General features: G+C 34.7%; 1 protein-coding gene across 2 annotated transcripts in view; it reads left to right on the top strand.

Moving 5' to 3' along the window:
- The window catches only part of LOC149798990 (gamma-tubulin complex component 3 homolog), a 131,473-nt gene that overhangs the window by 38,399 nt on the left and 66,041 nt on the right, over nt 1-27,033 (top strand). For both annotated transcript variants that reach the window (XM_089957914.1, XM_089957915.1), the window contains exons 6-9: nt 6,392-6,618; nt 8,808-8,890; nt 13,909-13,989; nt 21,591-21,709. In XM_089957914.1, the coding sequence (XP_089814040.1) occupies nt 6,392-6,618; nt 8,808-8,890; nt 13,909-13,989; nt 21,591-21,709 (510 nt within the window). The remainder of the gene's footprint in view (nt 1-6,391; nt 6,619-8,807; nt 8,891-13,908; nt 13,990-21,590; nt 21,710-27,033) is intronic.

Below are 27,033 nucleotides of genomic sequence, written 5' to 3' on the forward strand. Positions count from 1 at the left end.
GACTTTAGCTTTTACACTTCGTACATTTCACCTCAGTCTGTATGGGTTAAAGTCTTGCTCAGTTTAATGTTGGCATGTGAGAAAGCTTGCCAATAGCTTGCTGAGGGTCATGGGTTCTACCCGTGCTCTTCTTCCACCAAATAACTTTGTCACTATGCATAGCCTTCATGAGCTGAAAGATTGTGTTAGACCTTACAAAACCAAAGCCAATACAATTTCAATTGGTAAACGTATGGTATATGGAGTACTACCAAGTGGGAACTAGGGTAAATAATTTTTAAGAGTTACTTCCCTTGATATATGCTACTGTGATATAAATGTTAGAGGTCATTTTGGGTGGGAGACAATTTTTTTCCCATAATGTTAATGTGATTAGATAGTTATTCTCAGAGATACATAATTTGTTACAGAATTTCCTTATTTCATGCTTTCCTTCAGTCTGCTTCTTATGTAGTACATTTTTTCTTATGCAGGATGTAGCTATTTCAGCTACTGGTATATTGCAACTGGAGTTGGCTGTCTCGGAAGTTAAAGACAGAGATAAATTATAGGAAATGTCAAACTAATGATCAACAGGGCACCCATTTTACAAGGACCTTTTAAGCTGAATCAGTGGTCATATCTCCCATGATATATATAACTCAAATTTGCATAAATTTTTCCTCAGATCATTTTTTGTTCTAAAAAATGCATAGTATTATTAAAATTTTGAACTAATAGAGTATCATATTTGATTGACTGATTGTAAATTTTACAGGACATGAGAACTGTAAGGCTATGTAGCACACAAAAAAGTTGGATGAGGAGAAATAATATCTTACATGAAATAGTGACTACAGTGTCGGTTCATTATCAGTTCTTGGATTAAAATGAGTAAGCTGCTGATTAAATGCCTCAAAGATGGATGGATTTTTAATGAGGATCAGATATGTACAGTGTAACTATCCATTCATTTTTATTTTGCAGTGTTTGAATGCTAAATTTGATATTTCACATTATAAACAATATGTAATGCAAAGGAAGAGCTTACCTGGATCTTGGTCCACAAAATTAGTATACAGTAATCACAAGAGAAATCGTTGAATAGGTCAGATTTGATAAACTGAAATAAATTCTGGGTAAAATGAGTGTTGGTTAGGTTAAGGAATACGATTTATCTTGATCATTTGCTCCAACAGCAGATTTTTTCTAAGCACTATTATGACATGATACAAATTCTTCAAATGTACAGATTACCCAGTTGAAAGCTGACTTGAGTACAGTGAATATAAACATGATATGTATAGATGTCCATTCACATGACATGTCTATGCCTAAACATTGCCATTATTGGGAAAAACACATACTTCATTTGGATATACAGAACAGTCTAAACTTAAGAGTTTGGAGTCATATTTCTAAAATTACAGTTACCAAGAGCTGTTGTTCATTTATCAAATTCTATTTAGATCATGGCATTTTTTTAAAATTCTCGAATGTAACAGGTAGTGTTGTTCCGATTATCGATTATAATCGATCATCAGTTGGTTGAGCAAACCAATCGATTGTGAACTCCATAATTGATTGTGTGTAAAGGGAGACTACTTTTTAGTTGTATGCAAAGCACAAAGGTTAGTAAAACTCCCAGCCACTAAAGTTGACCTGAAATCTATTAATTTCCTTCACAACTACAAATATAAAACCATAGAATATTTCATAGGTGCAAAATTTCATAAGTAGGAACATATAGCCATTATTACATGATCAAGTTGTTAAATTGTTGAGTTAATAAATTTAAACATATTTTGATGATTTGTTTCGGTTTAAATGCAACATTATTTGTAGTATTTGTAAACAATGACAAACAAGAAAACCATGTCCTTCTACACTTAAAATTTTAGACACATCACATATGAATGAAAGGATTTTGGGAGATTGTAGCAGTATTTCAGTTGCATATGACTTATCAGCCATACAAAGTTGCGTTCATTTAACAAAGTTGTAGAACAAAAATAACACACAACACAGTATACAAAAATGTAATATTATTATCAGGTGAAAGTATACATGTCATTAAGAGATAATTCCTGTACATTTACTAACATCTTGAACTATTGATCAAAGATAATAACTGTATAACAAACAAAAATTAAAATCTGCTCGTAGTAACCGATTATAATCAATTATCAGTTGGTTAAGTGGAACCGATTATCGATTATGAATTTCTGACCGATTCCCATCACTAGTAACAGGGTTCATACGGTCATTAAAGGTCATTAAAAGTCATTGAAAAATGAACACCTCACTTGAAGGCCTTGAAAGTCATTGATATTTCACTTAGGTAAACGTGTTATGTATAGTTGATTTAATTTATATTTGATTTAATTTGATTGTTTGTAAGTTTTAAAATCTTTATAGTTTTAATTTCATTACATGTCAAAGTAATGTAATTTTGTTTACTAGGAATTTGATACTTTCCAGAAATTAGTTTGACCTGATTATTTAGTCGTAAACACCGAACTTTGTATCTTTTGCTGACCTAGTTCCTGGCATTGATTGAGAATCAAGTAAACAACATCTTTTTTTTAAAATTCATCCTTAATGTGTGAATGATAATAGTGAAATCGAGGCTGTACTGGAATATGTGACCTTAGATATGTAAATAGTTTCTAAACTCTTCTGGAATGTGATCACGTGACCCTCATATGGGTATCTCTTTTGCGCATTATTTGACTGTATAACCTTTGACTATAGAGAAATAATCTCAGTTGGGCTTTTACCTTGGACACTGGAAAGTGTTTCGTTGTGACCAGTTTGGAGTTACATTTTAATTTTTATTCAGATTATTTGGATTCTAAAAGATTATTCTTTTTCCTGGAATTATTTGAGTGCTCATACAGATTACTAGGACAAAGACATTTCTTTAAATTTTATTTGTAAATTCAAACACTGGAATATTGTTTGTGAATCAGTAAACAACTGTAGACACATCTGTACTATAAACGCTATAGCATACATCATTGCCTTCCATTTTTGATTTTTTATCGGGTCTTGAACTTGAATTCATTAGAACATTTCCTTACTAGGACTTATAAAATTTAATTTGTGGATTATTTTTGGATTTGATTCTTAAAACTGTAAGTTCTTATATTTTCATTTTTACATTGTTTTTTTTCCCCAGGGAAATAAATTATTTGTTAAATTTTTCCAAGCTTATTGTTTTCACTCTTTCTTTTGTTTGTGACTGTTTCGGTGGCCTAGTGGTTAGAGTGTCTGCCTCAGATGCGGGATGTCATGTGTTCGATCCATGGCCAAGTCATACCAAAGACTTACAAAAATGATACTAACAGCTGCCTTGCTTGGCGCTCAGCATTAATAGGTTAGTGTTAGGACTGGTCTGCCTGGTGTCAGGATAATTTGACAGTGTGGGACATCATGCTACATGTCTGCAGCCAGATGCCCCAGTGCTAGACATCACTATAAACTGCTGCACTGTGGACATCACAGGGATATGACTGAAATTTTTTTTTAAAGTTACATTAAAAATCCAAATCACACACACACACTCTCTTTCTTTTGTTACTGTTTATTAGAGCCTAAACACATAACATAATTGAAAGTCATTGAATTTTAGAGATTTTGCTTAAAAAATAAAAAGTGATTGAAAATTTTACTTTCAAGTCATTTATTTTATGTTGTGTAACAATTAGAACTACTGTTTGATTTTCTGTTATATGCTAGCAATTCCACTATTATCGTAATCCATGTGAAGTAAACAGATATCACACTTAATGCCCCTTTGACATGATGTCATTAACACTCTTTGACTTCACTAAGTTTCATTGTCACACTGGGTCCTGGATAATACTTTCTGTCCTAGTTTGAACCATGCATATGAGGAAGGTGTACAAATGCATGTTTAAAATACGGGCTACCTAAACAATCCAGAAGGGCTGAATCTCGGCGAAGTTAGATAATTCAGTTAGGCAAATAGGTCTACTGGCTGATGATATTGATGGCAATTTATGTTAAAGCTATGAATTATATCAGATTATTGAAGCTAGAAAAATGTTAAGAGTAAGAATTTTAGCTGATGCATCTTGATTGAAATTCAGCTTTGAATTGAGTGTGTCATGCATATAATCAAAACCAGAATGCCATTTTGAAAGCTCATAAATATGTTACACTGGAAATGTATGTCAGCTTTTTGACCAATCTTTGTACACCATATACCAAATTCGTAACTTTTCAAACACAAGATATGTAATTTTAATAGGTCTGATCACCAGCTTAAGAGGTGTAAACTTCTGTACTAATCATTTGGCGATTGTTAGCACCAGTCTGTGGGCTTATATAAACACATATTAACTCCTTATTCTTGAGGAGCATTTTAAGGTATTGTCTGGATATTTAATTTACTACACAGTTTACAGGTACAAGAATGAGTGCAGTTGAAACAATGGATTTATATTATTTGATTCATCAGAATTGTTTCTTTTTCAGAGTTAATCAATGCAAGGTGAATTCTGATGTTCAGTTTGGGACAATTTACCACCAAATTATCCTAGTTAGGAAGAACATGGCGATATATGTTTTCACTGTCTTTTTAATTCACTTGAAGAAATGTTGGAATATCAGTCATACATATATTTAATTTAGAGTACTCTAAAAATTGTTTATATTTTTGACATATTTGCAAATTCCCAAAGTTTGAAAAATTGTGACAACATGCTATTTTTGAATTTCAGTTTTTAAGTCAGCTTTTGACGTAATATCTTGAGGTTTATGAGTGAATTAAAAACAACATAAAAAACAGACCACCCCCAAACCAAAACAAAACTATGTATGTAATAATGAGGGTAACTCTAAAAGAGTTGACCGTTCTTTAAAAATTCTTATTTCAAAATACCTTGAGCATAGCTACATGTAGCCATATAAGGGTTCAGATAAAATTAATAAATAATCTAAAAGTTAAATTAGGAAGTGCATAGATTTGTTTGATCAAAATACTACAGTCTGAACAAGCAAACCATGGCATTAATGGACTCAAATCCAAATAACGGCATTATTGAACAGATGGGAAGTCTGGCATATTAGTCAGTAAAGCTCCGATTCAAGAAAGTGAAACTTAAGTAGAGCTAATGTTAGTGAAAAATCTTATTTTGGAGCCAAAGTATCCAAAGACATTACCTATGAGCAGTGATGTATATAATGTATATAATAAAATGTATATAATAAACATAAAGAACAGTTTCCAAACTTGTTCCAGCTGGCTGAACTAGTTATTTATATGCCCCATCAGCAGGGGCATCTGAGCACTATTAATACACTTGTGAGGAACAGATTAAGCTAAAAATAATCAGCATTAATGTGTATACAACTAGATGCAACATATTTTTTAAAGATTTTGATTTAAATAGGACTCTAACAGAGTGTAGCTGGAAGAAAGAAAGAGGGATATTGAAGTGTTAGGTATATTGTGAACTATGTTCATTTCATCCTCTCCCTCAATTTTGTAGTACTCCCACCTTATTTTCATAACAAATGTCCCCTCCCCCTTTCCCGATAAAATCCTGGCAGCATCTCTAAAGTGAAAGCACTGGAGTGCATCTGGAGACGAAAGTATAGAAGCTAAAGGGCAGTGGTAAACATCCGGTTTACAATAAATTTCTTTTAAAATATCATTTTTCTTTCATATTGCATTTATTTATTTCTGTATTGTATTTGTATTTGTTTCTTGTATTTAAATTGTAACTGAAGCAGAACACTTGATACAATGAGTAGTCATTGAAAACTGGAAACTGGTCATTGAAAATTCAATGAATTTCAGCTCTTCAGATCTGTTTGAACCCAGTGTAAATGCTTGCCAATTTCACTTAAATAAAACATCTTGCAAAATGTATATGCCGTGATTAAACTTAGTGGAGAAGGTATAACTAGTACAAGTCAATTTTCTTTTAAGAGCTATTAATTGACAAGAAAAGTGTGCAATACAAGTATGACTTAACTTGCCCTTCCAACCCATGGCTGATACATTATTTTGTTCAAAACAATAATAATAATAATAATAATGATATTTGCACTTCACATTGGGTAAGATATGTTGATATTGCACTTAGCTGAAAAATGACACTTAGCTCCCATTTCTTGGCATGATGTAGTGAAATAAAGTGCTACAGTTGCTATTCAGATCAAACCAAGCAACCAACCATGTCATTTTCTCCTTTCCACAATAGACCATATTGCCAGCCTTGAAGTTTCAGTTGGCTTTAATATGAATAAAAAAAATTGGAATAATATGAAGTGTTTTTAGTCAGCTGTCATGAGGTATCTTTCAAAATTTTAATAAATACTTACTTGTTAACTTATAAATACCTATCTTAAAGTGCTTTCCTTATTGGTTTGTTTGCAGTCTGCAGGGTATAGAAGTTCTTTGTTTGCTCGAGGACTTCCAAGTTATGCCACTTCGACTCCATTCAATTTTGGCCAAAAATACCCCTTGAACACCCCAGCAGGGGTGTCTCAAAGCACTACACTACAGTCTATCACACAGAGCTCAGCCAGTAGTGGAATCAGCAGTATTCATAGTGAGGTCTGTAGTGGGGACCCAACTCCAGTACCACAGTCATTCTTGCCAAGGTACTCAGATACTTCAGTACATAGAGTAGAATCATTTTGGCTCAAATAGGGTTGACGTGAACGTCCATGATTGCTTGAACATATTTTTCAAACTTGACATAGTTTAATATCATTTTTTTGGTCCCTTGTATGTTTGATCATTTAAAACTATGCTTTGGATTCATTATGGATTTTACAACAGAAAAATCAGTTTCAATTACAAATAAAATTTGTTGAAATAGTAACTTACCCGATGTCATTATTTATGGGCATGTCTTGAGAATAGAAGAAAATATAATGAATACATCCATTGCAGAAATAGGTTTGAAGCTATGTTGTTAAATTAACTGACTTAGTACAGTCAGCATATTCAAGAGTTTTGATGGGAATTGGTTGAAATGCAAAGATCAATGAATGGTTCATCATGACTGAACCACTATTAATTTTATTTGGTCAGAGATATTTTCAGTATTATTCATGGACAATGCCATTTTTGAATACATTGTCATGCTTAAGTAGCTTGCATCCAGTACATTTGAACAGATTGCTATAGAGCTGAACATTTGAATCAGAACATGTTTTTACAAAATATTTGATAAGAAAATTAGTATTTTTAATATTTATTTGTTTACATATTGAAAGCAACACCTGCATCCAAATTTAGCTCTGCTGTTTGGCATCATTTTGTAGAAAAACAAATAAATATGTAAACTCTGCAATGCTGAATTTACAATGGAACAAGTTCAGACTTACTAATCAACTGAAATTCAACCACTCACAAGGAAATCAAAGTGACAGAATTCTTAATAGTCCATTTGCTCTAAATATAGTAATTTCCCTTCATAAAGGCACTTTTGAAAAGATGTCTTGCACAGCAAGCTGAATGATCTTATAGAACAGGGGTCATATCAAAGCCAACAAAGCCTTTATGTAACATTCATTGTTTCCAAATTTAATTCTTGTATTAGGCACATAATTGTGAAAAATAAAATTAAATAAAGGTAATGATTCTTTATATCAGCATTTAAAACCAGCTTTAAGACATTATTTTAAATCACTTGTTATGTCTATCATAGTTACAAAATTCTTGAAATGGAAATTTACAGCTTACCATTTGTCTGTCTTCAGTAATAATTTTTACATAATTTGAAGAGAAACAGCGAAGAGGGCACCTGTGTTCATTTAATTATTAATTTGAAATGTTATTAATTAGATTTAGATTACTGAGTTAGAGTGTTATCAGTATTGTGGCATGGAGTGTATCAACAAATATTTACACAAATATTTAAACATTGTTCAAAACTAATGAGAAGGAAAATTTGGTATTTATTTTAGCTATAGCATACTTAAATATTTGTTGTCTGCCTTGTTGCTTCATTGGTACCAGACACTGGAAGGCTATGTTAACTGTAAGCTGGTTGTTTGTGAAGATTTTCTTTTTCCTGGTAGAATATTTTTGTTAGAAAAAGTTGAGCACATAAAGTTTTTAAACTCTTTTTTTATACCTTAATAAAATACTTCTTTGTTTGACAATTCAGACCAATCTTTATATTATTTTTAAAAATTGTTATTCAATTCAGGATGAATGTTTTTGCTTTTGGTTTATTTTGCAACAAGCGTGTTGTGTATTTTCTTATCACATAAGTGTCTTTTAGAGGGTTGCATGGTGTTACATCTGTTCTTTACATTGTGTCCGTCATGAATTTAATATATGCTCAGTGATATAAGAAGGACGTAATGGATTGAAATCAAATTTGTTTTGAGTCTTTATATGAAAACAACCTTTGTCAGTTTGATTTCCGTTTTTTTTAGAAATTTGATTTAATTTTTGGCTCCTGTTTAACTTGGAGCTTTGCCCATATACAAAGAACTGAGTTTTCATCAATGAGTCACCTTTGAGTTGCTGACAGTGTAGATTTGGTTCCAGTAAACCTTTACTCTGTAAGTTTGAAATACCTTAGGTATTGGATCAGTCTCCAATATTATATGATGTAGATCTGATTTTTGTTCACAGGTATCAAGAATTTGAAAATTTAGCATAACATAATTTTTAAAAATGTATTTGCAGTAATAGAAACACATGTATGCAGTGGACAGATCACAAAACATTAATGTGACCTTCTTACTGAATTTGAAAATATGTTAAAATCATAATTTTAAAATTGTTATCTTATACAGATTATGTGAAAGATTACAAATCCTTCTTTTAGCACTGCATTCATACAATCTAGTGATGTTGTTCGACCCCTGGGATCACGGTTGGCAGGAACTCTATCCAGGATGGAAACTCCAGGTACGTTAGCTTTTGTTCAGATGGCATTTTAGCATTTACAGTCAAGAAGCTATCTTGATGAGTATGACCTGCTTAATTTAGGAGTAGTGTGATTATCCTATTTATATGTTTCCCTATGATATTAAATTCTTATAACATTTTGTTCGTTTTTCTGTCTCTTGAATGTTTTCTAATACTGGTCTTGAAACTGGGTGTTTAAGGTTATCATGAAGAGACCTACTCATCACCATCAAATGTCGTAGTTACTAACTAATCACATTTCGTTGACCACATCATGTGTTTGTATTTCAATAGAACTTCTGATGAAAACTTTTATGCATGTGAATAATTGATCTTGGATGTATTTTTTCATAATACTGTGGTATTCATTTATTTTTGTTAGTATCAGTTCTGACTTTTAGCTTACCTAACTTTAATGCCAAGTGTGTATACAGAATGACCATGTGTCCCACCATGAAGCTGTCAACACTTGCATGTTATGACTAGAGGCCATTTTTGATCCACTCATTACTGAACTGATCCAAGAGCTTGATGAAACAGACATATAATCTGAGTTTGTTAAAATTTGGATCAGAAATATGGCTTCCAGAATGCAGACATGCTCAGGACTCAGATGAAGCATGATTTCATTGATATGCATGTACAGTGTGACCCTGCTATAGCATGCTCCTTATAACACAAATGTGGATATAACACAGTCATGGCGTGGCTCCTGAAATTTCATACACATGTATTTTTCTCATGCACAAAGAAAATCTTTCTTAAAAGTATGCAAAAAAAACGTAAAATGTTTATCATTTTGTGGAAGAGATCGCATATGAATATAAAATACAATTGTGGCTTGGCTCCTGAAATTTTTTATGTATTTTTCTTGTTTGCGAATAAAGATTTTTCTTCTTTAAAGTACAAAAAATAATATGTAAATGGTTTATTGAGGGATCTCACAGATCTTTGCCAATGTTGATTATTGCAATTTTTTTCCTTATTGGCGGCAAAATATACCATATAGCGATTTTTGTTTTTGTATTTTTTGTTGGACATTGTTGGCTGTTTAAACTTGTATATACAACCATTGGATTGGAGTGGAGAAATTCAGAGGGCCCATGAAAGGAAGCTGCAAACTTGATATAACATCACTGAATTTTATACATTGTTACGTAAACAAATTCTTTGTCCATATTGACAAACCATCTTAATATTGTATTGTTAGATCATAATCTGCTTATGCTGACATCAAGCATGAGTACTGTATGCTGTGGGATATCCGTTTTTTTTTGTGTGTGTGTGTGTGATATTACTGGTATCGGAGATCAACCATCCGAGGCATTATTTCATAATCTTTCTTTCAATGGATTATTGGCCGCTCACTAATAAATTTATTTACATAGAGTGACTTTTGTATTTGGATGGTAAGTAAAATTCCTCTTCTTTTCACTCAGAATTAAATCCTTCAGAACACTCATATTTTCTGTAGTAATCCCTGTCATCAGACCAGAACACCTGCGTCTCTATCATCTGTTGACCCTTTTTTAAATTTCTGATGCATGTGTGGAAGGCAGCATCACTCCGTTACCAGAAATGTATTTTTAAAAATTTTTAAGCCCCCCCCCCCCCCAAACAAGATCTTGTGGGTCTATTCACTAGGCAGGGAGGAACAGTGATATCTGCAGTCGATCAAATGACGGCCAATTCCTTTTTTAAAATGTACCCTAATAAAATATTTTGCTGAAATTTCAAAGAAAACAGGGGCCCCGAGTGGCCGAGTGGTCTAAAGCATTCTCCGTTACGGATCACTGCCATCTCACCTCTGTCTTCGCCGGTTCGAGTCTCAGATTCAACCAATGTAGGTATGTGAGAAAGCATGCCAGTAGCTTCTCATGGGTCGGTGGTTCTTTCTGGGGTTTTCCCGGGTTCTTCCTCCACCATTAATACTGGCCGCCATATATAGCCTATCGTGTGCTGAAAAATGGCATTAAACCCAACAACAACAACAACAACATCAAAGAAAACATTACCTTTGAAGCATTGATTATTATGAAAACATACTAAGCAAATGGAAAAAAAATCAGTCTCAATCATGCAATACAATTATTTGATGTTGCCGCCATAATAAGAAATGGGCATTTGTTTGGTTCTCCTAAGCTGTCCTTTAATGGTGACTTCAATAACACTTCCACCCATCATCAAAGAAAGCCAACTACAACCTTCAATATAAACAAAGAACCTTTCTTCAAAGGAAGTCAATACCAAACTTAAATGAAAGCAATGGAATCTGATGGATTGTTTCATTTTCCAACATGACTGGAACATATTTACTGTGCTATGAAAGTTTTCTTTTTGTGGGAAAAAGTTTGTGCTTACAAATGTTACCAACAGCGGCTTAAAATGCAAACTAAATTTTACCAACTTGGGACATACTTAAAAGTAAATATGCTTCATCATTCGTTATGTGATTGTGCTTTTTATTTCCATTGATTTCAGACCTATATGACCCGTGACAAAATTATTGAATATTTTAAATCTCTGTGTATGCATATTTTCGATGGAGTTACTTGAATTGTGGTTTCAGTGTTTGTGGTGAGTACATGGTGTTGATACTCTATTCATGCTATACATTAGACATGTATATATAAACAATATTCACCAATGCATTGTTCTCTGAATAAAGTAAAATATTATATATGCTTTCTCAGTTTTCACTTCAGGTGTATTTCTCATTAATACACATTGATTTAAGATGGTAACTGTGCCAATGAAGCAAGTATTTTGCACCCACATTTATTACCTATTCCTTCCTGTCAATTTTTGTGTGTGCATGCATCATTTTCTTCAGCTAACTGACCTGGTTGCTTGTAACACAGTTCGGTGTATAACAGTCGGGTTCTATGGCTCCCTACTACCGTGTTACAGAGGGGTCACACTGTATCTTGCCCAGTGTTGAATTTGTCCCTTAGTATGCATGTCCATGAACATGCATGTATCTTGTCCATTATTGAAATTGTCCCTGAATATACATGTATTCTGCCCATTATTGAACTTCTCCATTAGTATGCATCTATCTTGCCCATTATTGAACTTGTCCATGTGCATGCACGTTATCTTGCCCATTATTGAACTTGTCCATGAGTATTCATGTATCATTCCCATTACTTAACTTGTCCTCTAGTATGCATGTATCTTGCCCATTATTGAACCAGTCCATGAACGTACATGTATCTTGCCCATTATTGAGCTTGTCCATGAGTATGTATGTATGTATATTGGCCATTATTAAACTTGTTTTAGATCTTGATGGGATAAGCATATATTCCATTTTTGATGTTGTTGTGGTGGGGTTCAACGCCATTTTTCGGCACACGATAGGCTATACATGGCGGCCAGTATTAATGGTGGAGGAGGAACCTGGGAAAACCTCAGAAAGAACCACTGACCCACGAGAAGGTACTGGCAAGCTTTCTCACATACCTACATTGGCCGAATCCGAGACTCGAACCCAGACAAAGGTGAGATGGCAGTGATCCATAACGGAGAGCGCTTTAGACCACTCTGCCACTTGGGGCCCCTCCATTTTTGACTAAAATAAGATAAGAAATACAGACTTGAGTGCTAACTTGCTCATATGTGACAGCTTGTTCTAGATATCAAGTGAGTTCAGTTAAGTCTATTAAATGAGGTGATCTTGCATCTAATTAACAGAGATCGTGAACACTGCAGAAGCCATATTTCTTGTCATATTTGAAATATAGGCTCATATCATCAGAATCTATGTTGAGTTTAGTTACGAGAGACATCCATGCACTTTAGCGAGGCGATTTTGCTTCTGATTGGTTGAATCTGTGAACATTCTAGAGGTCATATTTCTCATCAGATTTTGATCAGATTTATAGATAAGATCTTGGGTAAGTTAGTCAGATCTGTGGACATTAATGAGGATCCAGGAGCTGGTCAGATGGTGGGAAGTAAACCTGCAACTTTCATGCATCCATTGTTTTAACTACTGGGCCACTGCAGGTCCCTTGGGTTGGGATCTCAGTAGTTTGCGAGTTACGAATCCAGGAGCAGTGCTGTAGGGGAGTATGGACAAGCCCATCCTTACAACACAGGTTAACTTTTGGAAAACAAGGGGTATATTTGTTTCATCTTGGTGTCTTTCCTTATATCCATCCATCCATCCATCTTATGAACACAAAACATTTTTCAGTTCATGATGGAGTAGTCAACCTTGCCAGAGAATTTCCTTATGTGATTAGACTCAGAACAAGTTTTCAAAAAATTTCTGTAATGGGAGGGATAAAGGTCAGAAATATATCCTGCTTTACTGTTAATTATATTTATTTTCATTTTGGTACTGTTCTTAAATTACTCAAGACATATTACACATATAGCATGTTGTTCGCGGTCAGTACCCATACTTAATGGGGTGAGGTTGCCATAGGGTTAAAAACAAAAGCATTAGGACCAAAACATGTAATCATAGGTGTCAAATTAAAGATCTTTGAGAGCGACTCCATCGTATTTGTTTAAATGTTTGACTGATCAATATTCTCATGATTGTAAACAGCTATGAACATCACATAGATATATGAACAGAGATGCTGCCAGGCCATGGGATCACGGCTTTCTTCACCCCCTCTGGAGATAGGTGTGGGGGATCCCTCCCTCTTAAGAAAATTCCTGGCAGCATCTCTGGAATAGTCATTTAGTTGACATGGCTTGCTGCATCTGTGATATTTAATCATGATTTACTCATCTTTTTAGGATGACAGTCATGTAATAGTCATTATTTTCTGCAGAAAAAAATGTTGGAACAGACTAATAGTTGATTTATCTGGTGGTTATTTGTTGGGAAATAGATGTAGGGATTTGCTATGACAAGCTATTGAAACAGCACTGCTTTAATTTGCATTCAGTCAGACTCATGTACTATTTCCAAAAAGCATGTATGTATTTTGCAGTGGCATGCCATCAACTTTCCTCTAGTTTAAACTTGTGTTTATTTTTGCTGCTTTGCATTGTAGGGAATGAGATCTCCATCATTCCAAAGCCAAATCGCCCAGGGTCTGCCAAACTGACCATCACAGTGCGTCAGGGAGAAAATAGTGAGTAGCACCCACTCAAATTCAGGTGTTGTATAAAAACCAGGACCTGGTTGAATTTGCATCTACCTCTGTAGCAAACTTTTAAAAATAAAGACAGAAATTATCTTTGTTCCATACAAGGTTGGTTGATTGGTTTTTAATGACACTTTAACAGTATTGGCAGTATCATGTTGTGGAAATGGGAACTAGTTGCCTTTCCCAATAAAACGTCAAGAATCCAGGCTGCATAGCTGCCAAGCATCCCATTTTTCCTGTATTTTGGACCTGAATACAGTTGTGTGTTTTTCTTGCTAAAAATACCTTTTTAATTAAAAAATAATAAAAAATGTCCTTGTAATTTTCTATTTAGAACAGGCACACATTCCATTTTCTGTTAGAAATGTATTGCATGTCTATAGGAATAGAGTTATAAAATATGATCAGTTCATTCAAAATTGAGGCTACCATGCCTGTCTTTATCTGCCATATTGGATTTCAAAAACAGTTGCCGCTATCACTGTATCTCATCTTTGTAATATTCAGCTTCTAATCATGTCAGAAAGAAAAGCAGACTATTCAGAATTTTTCTCCAGGAAAGACAAAAAAACAGAACTGGAAGGACAATTGTGCCTTGTTTAGATTTGTGAAACCATCTAGTAAAGGAGAATAAATTACATTTTGCAAATTGTGTAATGTGATTTCGCTATTGGGCATGGAGCCACCCATGACATACATGATCATGAAAAAGCTAATAAACATCATCTTGCTGCTTCATCATCAACAACTCAGCCAGAATGTACGCTATATATAAATACCAGAGAGAGCCTTCATGTAATTCGACCGAAATTCAGTTTATTAAATTTAGTCTAGAAATGAACCTTCCTCTTTCAGTTGCTAGTGTTGCTGGCTATTTATTTTGTACACGTTTTCTAGACAGTAAAATCATAAAGGATCACTCGTGTGCTAGAATGAAAACAGTTCTGTAAGAAAATCACACAGAATTCAGATCATCAGTTACAGTACATTGGAATCATGTGTTGTATGAAATGGGCAGCCAAATGGAACAGGGTGCCCATTCCGAAGGTGCAAGGGTGCAACACGTGCATCTTTGACATTAAATAATTAAGTAAGCTACTGTCCAACTCTAATGATTGTTGTAGATGTTGTACATAGTTACATAAGCATAACAAATTTTTAAATCAGTTTTTGTTTCTGAAAATTAGAATTTTTGTCATAAGCAGTCAGTAGTTTGTACTTTTGATTGGGGGGTCGGCAGCTATGATGGGCTCTGAACCCACACAGTTCAGTCACAACCTTTGGACCTGTAATCACTTGAGCTGTAATGCTACAGCAGTAGGCATCAGTATTTTCATGGCAATACAAGATATCATATGGCCACCCCAGTATCGCAATATGATGCAAGATGAACAGTTTGTGTGATTGTGTCATTTTTTGTCTAGCCTGCTTAGGTATAGGTGAGATATAGGAGTCACTTGTGTCCTTGGTGTCTTTTATCGCAACACACAAGCAGCCTCCCAATATTGCTCGGTTGGTTGAGCATTGAAGACGTAATCCAAGGGTCATGAGCTCAAAAGACATACCAGGCCAGTCAAGGTGGGTTACCTCTTTGTGTCCTCGAGAAAGGAATTATTATGTTCCTCAGTATGATAGCGGCAGTGTGTTAAAAGTACTGTTAAAAACAAGCAACAACCAGCCATAAATTTAAACCCTCAGATTAATTGATGTCATACTTAACACTACAATCACAGACCTGCCAACTCTTACGGTTTTGCCGTAAGTCTTACAAAAATTACCCTTAAAATACAGATTTATGGCATACTAGCAAAAACTACAGAAAAATGATCATTTCCAAAAAAATCTGGATAATTGGTTCATTCTTGTTTTATTTGGTTCTGGGTTTCATCTTAGAATTAGTTAAATTAGTCATGGAACCAGACTAACTTTACAGCATCATCCCAGATGCTTTAAACTGCACCTATTTGTTCATGTGAAGCATCTGCATGATCAAACTGTTGATTATGGAGTTTTTAAAAATGGCATCCAGAAAGTGATGCATGTTTAAGTCAAAAGGGAAAATGAGCTTCTAGAAAAGTGTTAATAATCAACACAGAAGAATACAAAGGAGTATACAGATTCATGTGAATAAAAGCTGGAAAGGACAAAATTTACGTTTATTGGACATCACATGCCAATTTGATTATGTCTCTTGGCGGGAGATATGATTGCCATCATCATGTGAATGGAAAAGAATTGCGAAGAATTACGTCAAGTTGAGAGATAGCAACAAACCATTGAGCTACATAGGGTTTGGAACTAGCATTTGTGCAACTGTACTAGTGGTAAATAAAGCCTACTCGTACTTTACAATTTTTTCCAGTTGAACATAATGTTTATCGTCGATGGGGCGAACTTTTAATTACGTTTTCCAGCTTTACAATAGCAGTTATTGATATTTTACTACACCTTACTGAAAACTGGTCAGCCGTACGGAAAAAAATCAGCTGTCTCACCGAAACGAACTTGTCAGGGTTGGCAGGTCTGCAATCAGAAAGCATTTCCCTTACAACTTGTTGGACCCCTACCCATAATCAGTGTCAAGGTCATTTAAAAATCTTGTTGAAGTTTTTCTTAGTGTTCACAAGTAGAGCTGTCCAAATTTTAGAAAATGTCTACTGGGTACCCATCAATCCTAATGATAAGTTACCCAGGTACCCTATGAAAGGGAAAGTGTATTAACTGCATACAAAACTAAAATTAAGTCTGCATTTTTTAAAATTCACAGTATCTGATATATATCTCCTTCTAATGTCATCTGCTACAAAGTCCAAGAATTCATCCTCATTGTTTTAGCCCAAAAAATATGTTTCCAGTTGGCCAACTGCCCGTTTTTTGTTGCCGACCCTAGCACTCTTTTTCCCCCAGGGTTACAATTTTTAATTTTAAAAAAATCACGAAAATGATTTGTGCATCCATTTGGTTTTTGCCCAGTACTTGAAGCAATTAGTACAATATGTATACTAATAATTAAAATATATATAATCTTTAAAAAAATAATTTTGAAACCAGTGTAATAGGAAAAACTTATTTTTTTGCCTGATACAGTTCTGAAATATTCCTTTTTCTGTACATCGTTGTGGTCTATATAGTCATTAGAAATATAAATTCCCATTCCTTGGCCTCACTGTCATATGTGATTGCGTATTTAAAGACTGAGCTTGAGCTTTGTAAGTAACACTTTGATCAAACAGTTTGTGATATCTATTAAAACTTGCAACTGAACACATGTCAGTTGTGTGGCAAGATCAAATAACCATCATGCTATGGGATTTTATTTATTTAGTGGAAGAGTCACACCTCTGCTTGGCATTGAAAATGAACACATATTCACGGCTCAGTCATAAGAATTGTCAACTTGAAAACAAAGAGTGCTGCCTTAACAAGCACTGGCAGAAAACTTGTATATGCTAAACAGGTACCCTATGGCTCATTTTATTACCTGTGTAATTATAAATGGGTGAGTACCTGAGTACTTTGGCACCCATTGACAGCTTTGATCATAAGTTCCAAAACCCAGATAGCGATGGCTGTCATTCTTGGACTGTAGAATCGGTTAGCATTACCATTCAACTCCTTCCCTTTAGCTTCTTATACAAGGGCAGAGTCATTTAAATATTTTGGCTGTAGTTCCTAACCCTTTCATGAGATTGCTTTCATATGTGAACCATACAATTGATAAGCATTGTACTTTCACCTACACACACTAAAATCCTCTTCTGGCCTTGGGATAGGTCATGGTGATTTGAACAGCATGGTTAAGTTTTCAGTTACAGTTTTTCTGTATGGTCTTAAGCCCAAGAATGAATAGGTATCACACTTGGACTGTAGAATCAGGAATCTGTACTCTTTATTATTCCTGTAGCCTACCTGTCCTCTTACCATCATGCATGGTTAAGGTCATTTGGAAACCTCAGTTAAGTTTTTGGTTAAAGTTTAATGCATCCTGTGACGAATAGTTGTCATATGAGGACTGTAGAATTAGGAAGTTCTGCCATTTCATATCCTTGTATCTCTACCTTTCCTCTGACCATCATGCAAGGGCACGTTTGCGTCAAAATGAAAATATTCTTTAGTTGAACAATCTGTTGAGTCCACATTAGCATGAAAATGAGATGAACATTCACACTTCTGATGACAGCAAAAGGCATCTACATCATTAGTTTGTTAAGGCTTTGGTTGAAGTTTTTCATTTGGACATTTATCCTAAATAGCTGGATGCAATTTGTTCACACTTAGCATTAATCATTACGAAACCAAAACAATTTACTTTTCCAATATGCTGGCTTGCCCCTGTTTTAAGTGACTGAAATACAAGTCTATCATGGTTACATGGAAAATGCAGTTGCTTTTATTTACTAAGGTGTGACAGGCCATCCCTTTCATTTGAGTTCCATGCTCCACCCCACCTGTCAGGCTGGGTGTCAGTGGAGGAAGACATTTGATAAAATGGTAAATAACTTGTGCCCAAAGCCTTTGTGGCTGAGAGCACTGTGATTTTCTCCAGTCTGGAGAGGATTTCTGGGTCTTGCACTTGTTCAGATCTTCTGCTGCTCCTAGACTCTACTATGTTTAATGAGCTTGTGCCGGATTTCCCGGGACCAAGAATCTGCCAGGCAGCAGGAGTGGTCTGTGGCACCTTGTTTGCTCCAGCTGTCATATTTATTCTCCTGCCTGGACCCTTAAGCCTATCCCTATGGACTCCTTTGTGTCCCAAATGTAGATATTGACTGGAATCTTGGCTTCTTTCTTGGTTCTTTCCAGTGGCCTAGTGTTTAGAGTGTCTGCCTTGGATGCAGGAGGTCATGGGTTTTGATCCCTGGTCGAGTCATACCAAAGACTTACAAAAATGGTACTAACAGCTGCCTTGCTTGGCGCTTAGCATTAAGAGGTTAGTGTTAGGACTGGTCAGCCTGGTGTCAGGATAATGTGTCTGGGTGGGACATCATGCTACATGTCTGCGGCATGATGCTCCAGTGCTAGACATCACTATAAACTGTCACATTGCAGACTTCTAGCGATATGACTGAAAATTTTTTAAAGCTACGTTAAAATTTCAAATCACACACACACAGGCTTTGAAGCTTAAGACTTGAACCCGTAATGATAATTGCCTCCATGCTGATCTCATTTCAGATACTGCCTTCAGTCACTTAAAACAGGGATCATCTACAATAGCAATTGTATGCTTGCTGGATGCTGTGGTGAACATGTCAAGGCATGTGCTCTTCAAGTCAAGCATGCTGTTTGCAGAGCTTTGCCTGGGCAGTGACAACCTTTGTGAATTTCCATAATTTTTACACATTTTTTTATTTGTATGGATAGATTATGAATCAAGAAAAAACGACCAATTTTCAGAATGGCTAATTTAGCTGTGGTCACGTTAGACCCAGACATAGATAAACATCTTATTGGTATAATTTAGACACAGAATTTAACTAATGTCATTCTATTGCTACTGTCATAAGCTCAGTCCATGTTGTGTGATGACATGCTCAGCCAGTATAAGCTATGTATTTCCTCAAGTTTAAGATTATGTTATGTATATTTAACTTGTATTGTTTGTTAGGTTTTTTTTTCTCCATCATTGTATGTTATGTTTAATTGTATTTTAGACTTGACCTTGTCCAAGATCAAGTTCACAGTGTTCCTAACTAGAGACGTTGATGATGTTTTTCTTTCGGTAAACAAATAATGCATAACTAATACTTCTGTAGGGGCATGGTTTTAATATTAGGATCATTATCAGTTGAAGTAAACATATTTTTTAAGCTCTGGGTCATGGTTATTGGAATCCCCTCCCCCCCCCAAAAAAAGTACCTAGCCTACCTGATGTTTACAACATTCTATATTATAATTTTAGTTACATATTTTATCTTTTATCTTGTTGAGAACCCAGAATGTTCTAGAATGGAAAATTCCATTAAGTCATAGTATTTCCAGAAAGTGATAATTGTGACCTATGAGGACTTGATAATATATTCTTGCTTTAATATCTTTTGGCAGAATCAGTCTTATTGTTGTGTTCAGAATTTGATTTGGGATGGAATTATATATTTAAATTATTATTCTCTGGAATTACAAAGTGCACAATAATATTCTTGGACAGAAACATTAATTCGGAATTATAGTGAATTCAGACCAGGATAACTTTGATTATATTATTGTGATTAATCAAAAGACTTGTCACATCACCATGTCACAGGCCACTACAGGCACAGCAGCACCTCCAGTATTGGATCTTATTTCGAACACCGCCGGAATTTGATTAGAACTTTTTTCATTAGGACTGGTGATGGAACGTTTTGGACTATTTTGGGATTTAATTCACATTACTGTAAGTTCTTTTAAATTTTCACTTTGTATTCATGGGAAATAAATAAATTTTTTGAATTTTACAAAACTTGTTTTTTTTTTTTTTCTCATTTCAATTACTTAGTTTAAGACCATAGAGTCGTAATAATATTCTGTGTTGTTTGAAATATAGTACTCGGTCACTGTGTGAACACTCACTCAAATAGTCATATAATCAAATGTACCCTAAACTAGTCTTGATCACTAGCCACATGTCATACTGTATCAGTTTGGCTTCTTCAGTGAGTTAACTAATTAACTTTGCGTTTCTTAATGTGAACACATGAGCAAAATTACAGCCAAGAATGGCCAGGTGATTTATTGATATTACAAAGTATGTGATCTTGACATTAACATCAGCCACACTGGAAGATATGTGCATCATCAAGTTATCAAAGCACAATAAAAAACATCAGCCTCCACAAATACAACAAACTCTTTTATTGTACACTGGTGCTGTTACAAGGCAGAATGTCATGTTAAGTACTTTCTTGTTAAGCACATTATTCTATTTTATTTTCAGTTTTTGTCCAGCTACTGAAGGGAAAACAAGTACAAATATATTCAGTACAAGATGAATACTAGATACGCAACAAAATAAATTGACCATCATTTGAAAAGTTACTTATCTAATGGTCTAGTGACAACAGGGTATACATGTATTTTATTTTTGAATTAGATAATTACAGATTCATCTTGAAAATTAAAAAAAATTGGTCCTCAGTTGTAGATTATTTGGCTGCATATGGATGATTGAGAATTGGCACCTTGGAGATGTCAGAATGTTACTAGACCGTAGCAGGAACCTTTTGAGGGCTGCAGTGCTTGAGATGAAGATGCTTTTTGGTTGTCGGATACCTTCTGTAGCATCCCAGGATTTGAGGGACCAGCTGTGGCTCTCACACCCATTGAAACTGGCCACAAAGCACACACCCCATGACTGACCACTGTTGACCTCTTCTCACTTTCTTCAAAAAGTGTGATTGTGGTTCAGTGACCTCATTTTGACATTGTATTATAAGGATTTTGTTCCTATTTTGGTTTTATCTTTGCTTTATATACCTTTTGCAGGATACCTTAACTTACTCAGCACTATTAAACAGGAGTGTGCTGATTTGCCCTTAAACCCTATGCATATATGCAAACATAAATCCTTACATACATGCATAACTTGAATACTCTTGTTATTGCAGCAAGTTTTGAGATTCCAGAGTCAGAACTGTTAAAGGATCTGGTATACGCATTCCAAGGAATTGAGGGAAAGTGGATCAGATTTGATGCTAGCAAAGATGGTTACAGAATAGACTCGCAGGTAAAGGTGGATTATGATTCTCATTAACAAAAAAATATATATAATATTCTGAAAGCTCTACTTTTTTGTTTGATGTTTTTATTCCAGATTAGTAAGTAAAATCTTGCTGTTAATATGAACTGTATTCATCTGCCATTTTGTACTACTTTGTGAATAAATGTGTCAGGTTGTAAGTTGAATATGTGGATTTTGTTACAAAATGTTGGAAACTATTACACTATTACAAAATGGTGGAAACTTACACTAACGAACTATTAAAAATTCATGGAAACTATTATACTGTTACAAATTCATGGAAACTGTTATACTGTTCCATATTCATGGAAACTATTATACTGTTACAAATTTATAGAAGCTCACCATTTCACACTATTACAAAATCTTGGGAAGTATTACTGTTATAAAATCGTAGAACCATTATACTTTACTTTTACATTTACACTGGATTTGGGTACATGTAGGCATGAGGAGTGTTTTGTAAAAATGAATTTACATTAGCTATAGATGAATAAACAACAGTTTAAAGACCTTGATAGAAACCTTTTAAAAAATAAGGGTTTTATCATACTTAATAATGGCAGATCATGAGAGAACACTGAAACTAAATTAGAGTAAGATATGGAGTGGAAAATTCCGTAGTGAAGCTCATTTTAGGTTCATTAGGAATTCAAATGTGAATGTTTTATAGATTACTTGAGCACTTTATAAAGTGTATATAACAATGATAAAAGTGTCTAAGGAAAAGATGGTGCATTGTGGACATGACAAGTTCAGGTGGCTAAACTGTCAAAGCATATAAGGTTATCTTCTGTTTTTGTTGTTTTACCACTACTAAGGGCTGTTCCAGTAAAACATATTCCCCCCGGGGGAAGGCACTTTCAAATTCAACCAACCCACAACAGAAGCAATTTAAAAAAAGTATGATCCACCGTCAGATGTGTTTAATCGAGAAACACTGCCTCCTACAGAAGTACTTTTTTTAACATAATTTCTGGCTATGGGTTAGTGGGCGGTAGAAGCGATTTTAATATTGGGTTGGGGACAGAAGCGATTTAAATGACAGCTGGCTGGAGGTAATCTACTGAATTCATATACATCATATAATCTACTGCGTATTTTTATTTGTATTCATTCATTATAATCAGTCTTTTGTTCTTTTGTTTGTTTGTCTGTCAGCCAAGTATGTCTCTGATACTGTGAAATCAGATTTTCATGGTGACTTATTATTTGTAGATGTCATTGATCAGTCCCTTAATACCTACTAATTTAACATCCATGAATACAGATTTTATAATAGATATTTCTGTTCTAATACAGAAATCATGAATTTGTATCCTTACTAAACTCTGTGTTTCCTAAAGTGATCAATATGTCTTGCTATTTTTCTTTGTTCTCAGGCATGCTGCTTTTGATTAGAATAATAGTTAAATCTTGTATTGCTTTAAATGTGTGGTCAGATTCTATGATTCATTGTTATTATTTTTTCCAATAAATGTTTTGGTAAACTTATATGATTTGTCAGAAAAAAAAACTGATGCCTGTGGAAGTGATGTTGCATCATTTGTCTACTTTTACACTATATCATTTCTTGTAAGAACATCTTTTTCAGTTACTGATGTCTTATTTTTATGCCTTGTTGCAAGACTAATATAAAGTTATTAAAAAATATAGCAAGTCAAACATTTGTATATCATAGATTTAAAAAAATGGATGAAAGTCAAAGAATCATTTTTCCCAGAGCACTCATAAAGTCAGTGTCATTGCAGTTAACTGTATTGTCAACAGCATCATAATCATCACTGATGGCCTAGCAGTAACATTCTGCTCTTTCAATCCAGTTGTCACAGGATCTATCTCCCACTTCTAGTCTTTCATATGAGACTTGTACCTATGGCCTGAGGGGCTTTCATGGCTGAGTGGTATAAGATGCTTGTCTTGTGATACAGATCTGAGGGGCTTCCATGGCAGTGGTACAAGATGCTTGTCATGTGATTACTTGCCTCCAATATGTAAATGAGAATGTTGCCATTTACTTGTGGAAGGTCAGTGGTTCTACATAAGTGGTGTTTGATGTCTCAAAAGGACTTGGATTTTCTTCAGCAGTAAAACTGGCTGCCATATATAGATTCTGTTCATCTGAAAATGGTGTAAAGGCCATAATGATCTACTGAAGCCCCGGAGATCTCATGTCTAAATGACTTCAGCTGTTGGAGATAAACATCAAATCAACAGAGGCTCCATGTGCCCAAGTGTACTAAGGTGCTTGCTTTTACATCACTTAAACATCTCACAGAGTGAGTTTGTGTCACAGATCAACCAATTTAGGTTGGTGGTCTTCTGGGGTTCTTCCTCCACCTAATATATTGTAAAAAAAAAATCACCAAAAAACCCAAAATCAAACCACACTGAATCAACCAACTAATCAACTGTGGCCACAGCAGCAAAGGTACTAGTCAGTCATTTTTGCCACAGCTGTATGAGTTTATAACTTTTGACTAAAGTAATTTTTGCAGACCTTAGAATATCGTCGAATATCGTCAATTATGCCTTTCTGACAGTTACCTAAAAGTCATCATCAGTAGGTGCAAATGAATTTTTCATGGTGAGCATACGAGATGGAAAAGTCTTAATCCTGCATCATACACTGCCGAAAGGTTTACATTTTAGCTCACTTAGATTTTCTCTTAACAATGTTCATTGTTCCAACTAGAACTGTTATAACTTATTCAAGCTATATTCACCAATATCTGATGATATGCATCTGTAATAAATATTTGTAACAAAGTATGAGAATGCATCAGTGTTTTTCAATGATGAATTTGAATTGAGCAACAACCACAATCAACAAACCAAGAAATAAAATTATTCACACTTTCTCAGGCAGAAGTAGGGTATAATCATAATCTGCCAAAAGTTTTTTAATTTTTAAATTTGCCAAATATTTTTTCCAACCATACTGATTCAGTGGACATATCACCCGAATGGACAGAAACAGACCAGAAGGTTAAAATCAATTTGATAACAGCTTTTAAGTAGCTAAATTCATATTGGTTTAGTTAACTGTACACCCTTTATTGTCTTCCTTTTGATGAAATTTCTTACTGAAGCCAAGAAAATAATGTTGCACACATAAAAAAGAGGCACACTTCTACTCATTATTGTTTTTTTTTATACTTCTCCATTCCAGCATGTTCTTATGATCTTCTCCCCCCACATACTGTTTGTCTTGTTTATGACATGTATCTAAATTTCTCACTTTTCCTACTAATTACTATACAAATGTTCTGTGAATATGCATATCAGTGTGAAACACAATGGGGAGACTAAATCCAAGATTGAAAACCTCTACATTTCTGGATGTATTCTGCTTGGATTCCATATTTCTGCACAAAACTCAAGAGTTCAGAACTCTGCACTAATTCAGTTCCCACTGTAAATTTGTGCAAACACCACGATATTAAAATTCAGTAACTTTAAATTTTGAGTGCTCATGATTAAATTTATATCAGTATAGACACATCTATGATGACAGCTTTTGTGAAAAAGAAAAAAACATAACAGCCCCACCATTTTCTGGATCTATACAAATTTGAAATGTGTGCTTTCAATACTGCACCAAAGAGTCAGCTGCTGATTTCAGTAATGAGTCATCCAAATTCGGGTCTGTAATGGGATGGAAATTATGTTAATAAAACAATGTCCCTCACTTTTTTCAGTTACAAGTAGGACAAGCTCTCAAAAGATTGCGGGGGCCCCGAGTGGCCGAGTGGTCTAAAGCGTTCTCCGTTACAGATCACTGCCATCTCACCTCTGTCTGCGTGGGTTCGAGTCTAGGATTCGGCCAATGTGGGTATGTGAGAAAGCTTGCCAGTAGCTTCTCGTGGGTCGGTGGTTCTTCCCGGGGTTTTCCAGGGTTCTTCCTCCACCATTAATACTGGCCGCCATACATAGCCTATCATGTGCTGAAAAATGGCGTTAAACACCACCACAACAACAACAACAAAAGATTGCTTTTACTAAAACTTACTTTCATTATCAACCAATCAGGGACAAACACATATATCTCTATTTTATCTTCACTGATTCTTAGTATGGTTCTCGTTCTTTCACATCTGTAGTGATGTGAGTCCTTGAACAACTCAATGGTTGTGAGCCTTTTTTCGACCATGCTGAATGGACACGCTGTAAGATAATGTTCAAGTAACAGAAATACCATCAGATAACCAGAGACCAATAAAATTAAATAGTCAGGTTATCTCCTGCAGGAATGCTGACAGGATTTCAGGATGTACTCTAAGTTTTGTGTGTGTGTGATCTCCAATGAGGAAGTGGTGGTGGTGGGAATAGCCATTGTTACATATCTCCCTAACACTTAAATATCTGTCACTCTTTCTTACTGTTCCACTCTGTTAAAGCTCTACTGAAATCAAAATTCTCGAAGAGATGTCATCTCTAGTTGTATAGCGATTATTACTGTGATGTCATTGGGCATGGTCACGTTTTTGTGGTGGGGTCTTGGTTGGGATGGCATAAAGACTATAGGCTTACTCCATATTTGACAGCTAATTATGATGTTGTCAAAAGAATTCAAAATAAATTTCTAGCAATTCAGTTGGACTCGGATACTTGATTCATAGTCAATGAACAGGTTCTAAAATTGATGTATTTATTTTGGAGCTCATAATGTTCTTCCATCACATTCAAGTTTTGGATAAACCAAAGGTAAAATTAGTACAGTTGCATTCTAAACTACTATCGTGGCTACTTCAAATGTTATTTAATGTGAGACTTTAATGCAAGAACTCATAGCTTCAGTGATTTTTGGGTTAAAAAAATTAATTTCTTCTCAAACAACTCAATTTGGTGCAGATTACATTGTTTTTTAATGATACGGTGAGAATTCTTGATGTGTAAAAATTGCACAAGAAATGAACATCAGATCAGAAAATTACTACCACTGGGAAAATGCTGATAGGAATATACAGAATAACGATATAATTATTTAAGTAGAATATGTGGTGACAATACAACTGCTAGTTCTACAACTTTGTGCAAAATACATCTTGTACAACTATTCTGTTGTTTCTAACAGCACTGTAATATGGCAGTAATTTCTGTCCACTTTTTACTTTAGTCCCTTGCTAATTAATAGTTTTAGATTTTACAACACTAAGCACATTTTACCTTTTGACAATAACACATCATTACAAATATTTAGATTGCAAGAAAATAGAACTTACAATTTTATTAAAAGCACTGGTACCAGTAAGACTAAAGGAGATGGTATAAAAAAAAAAGAATCATGATGAACAGATTAGTAGTGT

The sequence above is a fragment of the Sinohyriopsis cumingii genome, chromosome 5 (assembly GCF_028554795.1).
Source record: "Sinohyriopsis cumingii isolate HCF-2022 chromosome 5, ASM2855479v2, whole genome shotgun sequence".
NCBI lineage: Eukaryota > Metazoa > Mollusca > Bivalvia > Unionida > Unionidae > Sinohyriopsis > Sinohyriopsis cumingii.